Source organism: Plasmodium vivax, chromosome 4 (genome assembly GCF_000002415.2).
Source record: "Plasmodium vivax chromosome 4, whole genome shotgun sequence".
Classification (NCBI taxonomy): domain Eukaryota; phylum Apicomplexa; class Aconoidasida; order Haemosporida; family Plasmodiidae; genus Plasmodium; species Plasmodium vivax.
This window is the reverse complement of record NC_009909.1, coordinates 420,153-430,684: the sequence shown is the minus strand read 5'-3', so window position 1 is coordinate 430,684 and position 10,532 is coordinate 420,153. Positions and strand designations below refer to the sequence as shown.

General features: G+C 33.2%; 3 protein-coding genes across 3 annotated transcripts, besides 4 other annotated features; 1 reads left to right on the top strand and 2 right to left on the bottom strand.

Moving 5' to 3' along the window:
- Positions 1-2,615: 2,615 nt before the first annotated feature.
- PVX_002975 (hypothetical protein, conserved) lies at positions 2,616-5,921 on the top strand (the record flags this gene model as incomplete). The annotated part of the gene is made up of 2 exons (XM_001612884.1): positions 2,616-3,667; positions 3,713-5,921. 2 exons carry the CDS (start codon positions 2,616-2,618, stop codon positions 5,919-5,921), a joined length of 3,261 nt encoding a protein of 1,086 aa, XP_001612934.1.
- Positions 5,922-6,453: 532 nt separating this feature from the next.
- Positions 6,454-7,245, bottom strand: PVX_002970 (small GTPase rab5, putative; the record flags this gene model as incomplete). Its single annotated transcript, XM_001612883.1, has 1 exon — positions 6,454-7,245. The coding sequence occupies exon 1, from the start codon at positions 7,189-7,191 to the stop codon at positions 6,454-6,456; it is 738 nt and encodes a 245-aa protein (XP_001612933.1). The 5' UTR covers positions 7,192-7,245.
- Positions 6,933-7,006: a microsatellite.
- Positions 7,223-7,260: a microsatellite.
- Positions 7,261-7,747: 487 nt separating this feature from the next.
- Positions 7,748-7,768: a microsatellite.
- A 74-nt stretch (positions 7,769-7,842) lies between these two features.
- Positions 7,843-7,864: a microsatellite.
- A 309-nt stretch (positions 7,865-8,173) lies between these two features.
- Positions 8,174-10,390, bottom strand: PVX_002965 (hypothetical protein, conserved; the record flags this gene model as incomplete). The annotated part of the gene is made up of 7 exons (XM_001612882.1): positions 10,269-10,390; positions 9,686-10,245; positions 9,180-9,486; positions 8,879-8,952; positions 8,616-8,744; positions 8,366-8,436; positions 8,174-8,247 (listed from the first exon to the last, which is right to left on the bottom strand). Exons 2-7 carry the CDS (start codon positions 9,907-9,909, stop codon positions 8,174-8,176), a joined length of 879 nt encoding a protein of 292 aa, XP_001612932.1. The 5' UTR covers positions 9,910-10,245; positions 10,269-10,390.
- Between the last annotated feature and the right edge of the window lie 142 nt (positions 10,391-10,532).

The window sequence follows — 10,532 nt, the reverse complement described above, 5'->3', positions numbered from 1 at the left end:
ACTTTTTTTTTTTATTTTTAGTGTTAATTTTTATACTTTTAGAAGAATTATCTTCTTTTTAATTATTATTGTAATTAATATTTTTTCTAGTAAAATAAGAATACTGTTAAATATTATGTTTCCTTTTAACTTATTAAAGACAATCATGTTTGTTTCGTACATATTTTTAATGCCCATTTAATAAAAGATACGATATATAAGAAAATGATTTCTTTTTATTCCAACTGTATTATGTAAATGATACTAAAACATAAAAGAAATTTTAATGTTTGAATGGACATCACACTTCTTCGATGATGATTTATAATCATATTTTCTAATGATAAAACTTTGCGCAAGTATAGTTCCTTTGTTTTTATAAATTATTCATTTATAAAACATGTGTGTAACAGTGCGTTTTATGTAAAAAGAAACTTTTTTTATAATTATAACTATTCTATGCATATTCCTCTGAGAACATTCCTAAAGAGAAGATCAAAACACAACTCTGTCCAAGCTAACAAGCCATTTTCCACCCTTTAATTGTGTACACATATTGCCCTATAATGTTTTTTAGACAAGAATAATGCAACACAAAGAACAGAATTTAATAAATAATGTATCAACAGTCTAAATATTTAGCAAACGTAGAAAAATCATACGGATTCTAAAAATCCGTTGTATATGACGTGTTGCATATCGAGGAAATTCAAGCTGTATAGTAAATCCCCTTGTAAAATATTTTGTTATAGGTTAATTTAGCCCAAGAACGTTAAGAGCCAAAGCAGTTAAATACTGTGAAACTCAATGCAGAAGTATTAATCTTAAAGTAATGCGCTCGTTACAATTAGATTGAATTTCCTGTGGGGCACTTGAAAAAACTCTATATAGTTAAACGGGAAATGTTTGTTATAATGATATACATATAAAACATAGAATTTATTCTTTAATGCTTTATTTTCTTTCCCATCTGGTGAAAGAATTAGTACTTATGACATAAAAGACAGAAATGCTTGAAACCAAAGATACGTTAAGAGTATTACTTAGCAAAAATAAACCTGTTTCTACCCTCCCTTTCCAATTTGAGTCTATATCAAAACTGATTTATTATTTCAGGTAATTTTACCTTAAAGACCAACATCAACAACTTTATGTTATATTGAGTATCAAACATTTTATCTTATGTTTATATACATATTTTAGAAACGTGTTATTTCATTTCAAAAACTAAATGGAATCAAAAGAAAAGTAATTAATGCAGAATGGTTATGGAAGTAATTTCTTCCAGTAAAGTTATACGATAAAAAATACAACATTATGAAGCAAATGCACAGTCGTATATTAAAGACAATCAAAATTATAATAGTAGACGAAAATGCTTTCTTGTTAATAAAATAATTCTGTGTAAGACATAACAATGCTTGAAGCGAATTTGGATTTAAGCTATAACAGGAAATGTTTTCAACATTTTTGAACAACTGTTCTGAATGCTTTTTACCTATATTTGCATTCACCTTTTTAAATTTACGCTCAATAATGTGCAAGAAATAATAGGGGAGTTTCTTTCAGAAGAAGTCTTTTCATATAGAACCCATGAAATTTCACTTTTTGCACGTGTTTTAGAAAGCCCTCTACATTTTTTTCTTGCATATGTCAAATAACGAGTTTGCTTACACAACTGCAGATCGTGTACTTATGTTATTCATTTAACTTTTATTGGCAATACGTAGTCCTTTTCAATAGATATATATTTTTTTACTTCTTTTAATATACAACCTACGTTGTTTTTTCAAACATTTCACTTTTGCTAAAATATATGCTCTCCATTTACATTTACCATGTGTACACATTGTATTATATTGTATAGAAGTTCATTATTCAACGTTTTTTTTAACTCTTACTTTTCTTGGACACATATAAAATCTATTGTATACAGTTTCGCCACGAATTGCATTAACACTTCTTTTTTATTTTTTTACAATATTATCATGCTTAAGGTGGTGCTCACATTAACTTATTCGGTAAAAATTATATCGAAAGGATAATGAAAAATCAATGGTATATACGTTCCTTGGAAGTTTTATAACCCTCTTGCCCCAAAAAAATCATGCAGAACGCAGTTTTTATACGTCACTTTTGTCAAGAGACAACAACAGAAAAGAAAGAAAATCATACCAGTGTCATTCTTGTGGTGTATAAATATATTTAAAAAAAATAAATTAACACCTCATCCCTTATAACTATATATTCAATAATTCACCTAAAATATATAAATTTTATCCTATATTTTGCTGTGCGTAATGTGTGGGGTGAGGATGTTTTAATACCTTCGTTAATTTAGCAAATTTAAGTTCGTGCAATTGACGACGACTGTAAAGAGCTAACGTGAAACAAAAAAAATAATAATTGAATAAACGCAGTTCACGAAATGAAGAAATTTTATAAAAACCATTCTATATTTGTAATGAAAAAAAATATAAAATTTCATTTTTTTAAACTTACGTTTTGAGTTACGTACAATATCATTCATTTTTTCGAGAAAATGAAGCCATGTAATGATAAAACGAAGCTAACAAAGTATAGAGGGGAAAAGCACAACTCTTTTGGGCTTCTCAAGGAGTCAGAACGCTAACATTATGATTGTTTTAAGGAAAACAAAAATACTTTGCATGAAAAAATACTCATCTCCTTTAAAATGTGTATATTTAAAGTCAAATTTTGCTACTATAAATTTGAATTGTCAAAATAGTAAGAAAAAAAAGGAATGCTATGGGAAAAAAAAGTTATACTCGCTTTTTAATGGTAACTCAAATATATGTGATAGGTTAATGTTATTGAAAAATTTACCCAGGGACAAAAATGAGAAATATGAAGGAATTAGTGCAAAGGTAATATACAAATATTTGCTAAATGAATATAAAAAATGTTTTAACTATATAAGTTTTAGTGAAATAGTACAAAGCATAAAAACATTTGATGAGTTGGACAAAAATTTTAGTCGCGATGGTGATTTTTTCGTGGCAATAAAGGGTGTAGATAAAACCGTTTTACGCAAAATAAACGAATTCGAATTCAGTGAAAAGGATCTACATTTTCATAGAAGGGAACTATTAGGAAAAATTTGCAATAGATTGATTAAATATGTGCATGAAATGAGCGGAAATGAATTAATTCATTTTATGGTTTATTTTTTTAGATGGAATAAAAGTGACAGGAAGTTGTCTCTTTTCTATAATTTTTATTTTAACCATGTCTTTGGTAATTTATATCTTTTTGGTCATGAAATTTATAAGGTCCTTTTTATATTAAACACATATCTCATTAATAATGATTCTAGCATTATTTTTGATGAACGGCTAATGGGGAAAAACATGTTTAATGTATACCATTTCAGGGAATTAAAAAACAAGGGGAATTACGCGCTCAAAATGAGCAAAGATGAAATTTACAAGAAATGTTATGACAAGTTGTTAGAAGACATAGATAAAATTGAAAAGAAAAACGTTGTAAACATATTAAAGTTATACGTTGACAATTTAAGTAAGAATATTAACATAGACAGTAAACTTGTGGATAATGTTCATAACAATTTAATGGACGAAAACGTGGACTATCTCGTAAAATTGGTGAATATATACTGTGACATGATTAAGAAAGAGGTACATTGCACTGCTTCGGTAGTTTCCAAGTTAAAGGACGTGATTTTATGCATCTATCAACTTTTGAGAGAAAGAGAAAACGAAAAAAAGGTCCTCTTGGATGTAAATTATAGCACACTACTAAATTCGGTAAATAATAAAAATGTTTTAAATAAAATTATGGACAACACCCTTGGTCTGTTGTATGAACATTTACTAAAAACTTTTCCGAATGTAAAATTTGAAAATCTTCAGGCTCTTTCCATTTCACTCATTTCTATAAAAAATATACATTTTGCTTTATTAAGAAGGAGGTATTTTACCAATAATGTTTTATTCTGCGCTACTTTGAAATTCGGCTTAGATGCGTCAAATAGGTTCCTGGAGAAATGCCTAAAAATGAATAATAAAGATGCAGTACATATTATACATAGTAGTGATGTTGACGCATCTAATGGGATGAGTCTGGAAAATTTGCAGAAAATAAAGATGGGGAAGAGAAGCGAATATTATTTTTACAAAATAGAAAATTATTTGGATTTTAATTTCAAATTGAAAGTTAGTGATTTGTTGTCCATTAAAGTTCTGTCTAACTCCTTCGCAAAGGCAGAACAGCTGCACAATTCGTATGATTTTTATTTACTGTTTAATAACATCTCGTGCATCTTGTATTATTTTATAGTAAATAAGAATTCAATAACGAGATTTAATGATACATATATCTACGTTTTGAATGACCTTTCTTATGTATACAAAAATGTGAAAAATAGAGCAGCACATAGCAACCTAATTGCGAGTGATGTTCAAAAGTTATTTTGCAAAAACGTTTTAAAAGTCAGCAACCTTTATATTAAAAACCTTCATGAAGAAAAGAACTTCCAAAGAGATCAGTATGTATGTTCCCTAATCTTTCTGAATAATTTATTTTTCGATAGAATTGTTCCTTTTGAGCATATAAACAATGTTTGGTACCACGTTTATAAAGCGTACAACTATTTTAAACGCAATACAATGCTAAACGAGGATGTTATATCTTTAATTCTTCTAACTTGTTCTAAGTTCCAATTTTTTACAGAAAACAACTCAAATAGCAGGTACCACAGAAAGGAGTTAATTAGTTTGAAATATAATATCATGGATGATTTGGCTAGAAATTATTTAAACACATATAAGCACATTTCCTTGGATAACTTATCAAAAGTTTTAATATCCCTGTCCAATTCCAAATATAGATACGAAATTAGTGAAAATTTGTTATTAGGAACTTTGAAAAATGAAATTGCAAAGGTTAACGCAAAAAAGAACGGCAACAGCTTTGCATGTAGGAAGGCTTCAAATAACGCTACTACGAAGACAAATTGGGGAAATATTCCCACGGAAAGTGCGAAACGTGATTTATTTATAAATATGAGCAAAATTATTGAATGCTTAATAAAGTTAGATATATTTTTGTACCTAAAAAATAGACATATCTACGTGCAGCTATTTATGGAGGCGTTCTGCAGTATGTGCTTAAAAATGAACCTGTTAAAAAAACTGCTCTACATAGCTAATCACTTATATGTGTACGAAATATATGGTTACGTCTCCGAAATTTTGGAAAAGTTGGTAGAAGGATACGGACAAATTTCTTACAATTTTAACGAAAATGTGGAAAATAAGCTCTTTGAGAAGATTACGTGCTATATATCGGAAGATGATTATATCGAAATGTCAAACACGTTCTTTGTGCTATTTTATGACTATTTTGAAAGCTTTCATAGAGAGAAGACGTACAAACATGCGCTGTGTCCTCCGAAATGCGGCACACATTTTACCAAGCTAAAGCATGGAGGCGGTGCGCATGACGTGGTACTAAACGGCGATCAGTGCAGTGTAGGCAATAACCCCAAAAAGGTTACGGGCGCATATAGCGACAATGCTGTAAATCTAAATGTTCTTAATAAAGTAGCAACTTTGCAGAATTGTGAGAGTAGCACAAATAAGGGCTTTCTAAAAAGGAGCACCCACGAAGCGGATCTTTTCCTAAGCGATATCGTAAATTTATTTAAATTCTTGAAGATGGATAGAGGCAAATTTATCCTATTTCAACTTTACATGTACCTTTCTAGTAGCAAAAAGTTCCAAAAGAGTGCTGCCTCATCATCGGCGTTTCACATGGAGGTGTTCAGGGTTTTACAGGACATGCATCCGAGGTACCTATGGGTGCAAAATTTCAACATTAAAAATGAGGAAGGGACATTTCTGTACACAATCGACATCATGCTGTTCCAAGCAAGCGGGGGAAGGTGTGAGGGCATATAATTATTTTAATTCATTGTGTTATTTAATTTGTTTAAACAAATGTACGCACGTGCGTGTGTATGTGTACAAGCATAAATGTACAAATGCATGCATAGATACATACGCATAGGTCCCTATGCGTGTACATATTTATAAAGTGAAAAGACAGTTTTTCGGGGCATTTTTCGTGATATCAACAAGCGCGAAAAGGTTGGACATTCAAAATAATGTGAAAACTAAATTTTTGCGCACGGGGGGTTATTCAAATATTTGTACATACTTGCAAATGTATGAATCACTGATTTGTACACATGAGTGCATATAAAATTAAAATGGCACACTATGCAGTGCAAAAAAGGTAGCATTCAATTTGTGCTTTTATTTTAATTATTCATATGCAACTTTTAAATTGAAAAAAAACTGAATCAATCTTTCGTTTTACACAAATTAACAAAATAAGCGAATGGGGAGGAGGAAAAAAGGCAAATGGGGAAAAAAAAAAAACACTTGCTGCGAAAACATTTGCAAATTGTTACACACATAAACAAAACACCTAGCAGCAGTTTTTCCTGGGATGCTTTTCACTATCTAGGTTTATCAGATTACTACTGGCGGCTTTGCTATCTACGTTGCTTTTATTACTTATAATATTTTTATATATTTCCTCAGCAAGCATGTAAAAAATATTTTTTATGTTCGCACCTGTCTTGGCGCTTGTTTGAATAAAGAGCAGATTGTTTTCCTGGGCATACTTCTGCACATCTAGCATATCTACCTGAAATTTATTTTTATCTATTTTGTTCGCAACCAAAATTATTATATAATTGCTACTGATTTTTAATTGATTTACCCACGTTTTGGCTCTATCTAGGCTACTTGAATTACTAATGTCGAAAACGACTATGGCACACGTGGCGCCTCGATAGTATAGGGGGACGATACTTGCATACCTTTCCTGTCCCGCGGTGTCCCATATATCAAATTTTATATTACATGGGCCTTCATTATTTTTGAGGTGTTCTTTATTAAAAGAGAAATTATCATTACTGTTGCTGCTAAGGTTGCTGCTGATGTTAATATTGGTGGTGGTGCTGCTGTTGCTGTTGATGCCACTGTTGGAGCTTTTCATCTTCAGCTCGTTCATGTTGACCACATATGTGCAGAAGGAGGCACCTATCGTTGTGTTCGTGTTGTCGTGAAAGGTATCCTTCGTCAAACGCAAAACTATGCTCGATTTGCCCACTGACGATTCGCCTAGTAACACCGTTTTGTAGCTACTTTTCTTTTCCATTTTTCATTTTTAATCTAGCACATTATGTATACGTGTAAATAAATATATATGTATGTATATGGATATGTACATGTATATGTACGCTGGGGGGTAGGGGTCCAGTCCTGAACCCTAAACCCTGAATAACACAAAAAAAAAAAAAATTAACTGGGGGGAACGCCCAAAGGTTTGCGAAAGGCGCGTACGTTTATAAATTACGCAAAGGTCCTTCGAAAATACATATCAGGTATTCATATTTTCAGGCGCATAAAACATTTACATTCCATTCCGAAGTGCCCCACCCACCCAAAAGGAAAAAATACATACACGTATAATTGTACAAAAGGGTGATAATTGTAATAGGGCTACCAGGCCAAGTGTTCTACTACTACTACTACTACGTTTTAAACAGAAAGAAAAGGGGGAAAAAAACAGTTCAGCAAAAGTAAATTACAAATTATCTTATTTTAGCATTTAAATGGGGAATAAAAAAAAACGCATACGTGTACGTTTACGCAAAAGTATACATATATATGCGTAAACGTGTAGCAAATTTTTTAAATGAAATAAAGGTAAAACTATATGAACAAAAAAAAAAAAAAAAAAAAATTACACATATTGTAAGGCTATAATTTTATGCCTTTTTTTAAAATGTGCTTTTACAAAAAATGTCATATTGTATGAAAAAAAAAAAAAAAAAAAAAACGCACATGAAAGTGTAAATTAAATACATTAAAAAAAAAAAAATTACACATAAAAACGCCAAGCGGTTACAATTCGTTTCTCACTTGTATTTTCTTCTTATGCAAATAAACTAAATTTTAAAGACTTAAAAAAATGTTGCTAAAATGATGGGTAAACTGTTTGAAGGTGTGCATTTTACAGTGGCAATCATTTTCACAGGGGAGAAGAAAATGTTCCACTGTTAAAAGTGCGCATAAATAAACATATAAAAAGGGGAACATGGGAAGGCATGGCACGGGCCACATCACAAATTTTGCTCCTAGTAAGTTCTTGGTAATAGCTTTTTTCCATCATCATAGGGGAGGTATTTATTTTTGTCCTTTGGACGGTAGCCTGAAATGTTGTCAAAAAAAAAAAAAAAAAAGGGGGGGGTTTATGTGTACGGGTATCAAACTGTGTTTTCTGTTTTGGGCGCTTCGCTTTTCTGCTTCGCTTCTCTGCTTCGCTTTACCTCCATAGGATATCTGCTGGCACAGGGCGGGCAAACGGCGATTGGATTTTTTTTGGTTGTAAAAATCGGCCCTACAGGGAAAATAAAAAAATACATATATCTTTGCATCCCAATAAGTAGTCCGTCCGATGGCAGGGAGGGAAATTTCAAAAGGTGCATTTTGTTTTTTCAAATGTCCATTTGACTGCATAAAATTACAAACGGGTGGCTATAAACGTTGAAAAAGAAAAATATCAAATGGAGTACACACCAGATAAAGTATGCCTGCAGAAAATGATCGCTTGATAGATTAAAAATGTGCCTCATTTGGAGAACGCTATATTTGCTCAACTCGGTGACTATGTTTCCGCTTTTCTTTACTTTTTTTTCATAAAGATGCCTGCATATGTGTGTGCGGGGTGAGAAGCCGTTTGTCATTTTTGCTACTTTGCGCTGCTCAAGTATAAGAAGGTAAGTACATACAAATAAACACATACAAACGGATGTATATGCACACGTTTCGCGCAAACTAACTCCCACAAGATGTCCTTCAGGAGGGACGGGAAAATGTCCACGCTGGTGGCGGCCTCGTCTAGGGACACCAGGAACTGCAAGCAGGGGAGGGGGAGTATACTACATTTAGACACGGTGGATGTTCGAATGTGGGTAAAGCAAGCTGAATTTTAAAATATGGCGAATGAGTGCGGGGAGGCGCTTCGAAACTAGCAACTAATTCGCAACTAATTAGCCACTGATTAGCGAACTAATTTGCGAACCAATTCGCGACTAATTCGCGAAGCAACGCGCTGACGCGCCGATAGGCAAGAGGACCCACCCCGAAGGCGTACTCCTGGCAATTCAAAAGCTCCGTGTTGAAGCAGTACTCGGGGACATCCTTCAAAAGCATCCAGTCACGCACAATTCGCCACGTGATGTCAAAAATGTACGTGTTGATTATCTCGCCCTGGTACTGCTCATGTCTTAATCTCTTGTTAAATAGCCATAAATGTAAAATGTAAAAATACATCTTCATGTTGAAGGACTCCTCAATCCGAAACAGCTTCAGTATTTCTTCATTTTCCAGCCTTTCCATGATTAGGTGAATTAGTCTCCATGCACATTCCCCATATTCGGTATGCTTTCTAATCGGTAAAAAGGGAAAAGGGGGGGAAACATACATAAATGGGGGTAATCGGATTGGCTAATTCTTCTTTCCATGGACACTCAACTATGTGCATAGTGCGCGTTAAAGTGTTAATCCATTGGGGGAAAAAAATATTTTTTCTCCTTCCCATTCTGCTGCTACGTGCAAAGCACATGTGCATCATCTTTCAGTCTTACAGGAAAACCCTATAAATGACGGAGCTGATTAGGGAGCGGTCGCACTGTGGTATCGGGATGGTATATTTCGACGACTCGCGAATGCTAATTTTCGTATTTTTGTCTTCATACAAACTTTTGCTTTCGATGACTTTCAAGCTGTCATACACTTTCACTTGGCTCGTAAATTTTCGAAAAATTATGTATCTTCTGTTCAGCAGTAATACTCTACCGTTGTTCCACATCACAGGAAAAAAAAAAAAGAAGAAGGTGTAGAAGGTAGGATAAGGGAGTAAAAGCTAAAACGTTTAATAGCTAAACAGTTGAGGAGATGAGAAGAAAACGTGGAGTTCCTTTTTTCCTTCTCATTTTAAATGTGCATCTCATCGGTTCGCTCCCCCGCTTGCTTTTAATCTTCCACTTTGATGGCATGGATAATTGCCCGCAAAGTTGCCTTCTCGCATGAGCAAACGTGTAGCTGCTTTTCATGAGCAAACGTGTAGCTGCTTTTCATGAGCAAACGTGTAGCTGCTTTTCATGAGCAAACGTGTAGCTGCTTTTCATGAGCAAACGTGTAGCTGCTTTTCATGAACAAACGTGCAACTGCCTTCTGCCTATCCGTACGATCCCACGGCCGTATGCTCATTTATTCGCCTTTTTTCCGTGTGCCCATTTTATTCGGCTCGCAGTTCCTCAAAAGGAGTTTCCCTCTTTTGTGCAAAAATCGCAACAGGTACGAAAATGTGAATATAAAGGATGTATAAAAGGTATAGGGGTGGAAAAAAAAAAATAGGAAGCAAACTTTGCAATGGTACAAATTGAATTAACAGTGGAGGGAACAGAAAAATAACCACGGGGAGGTAAACAC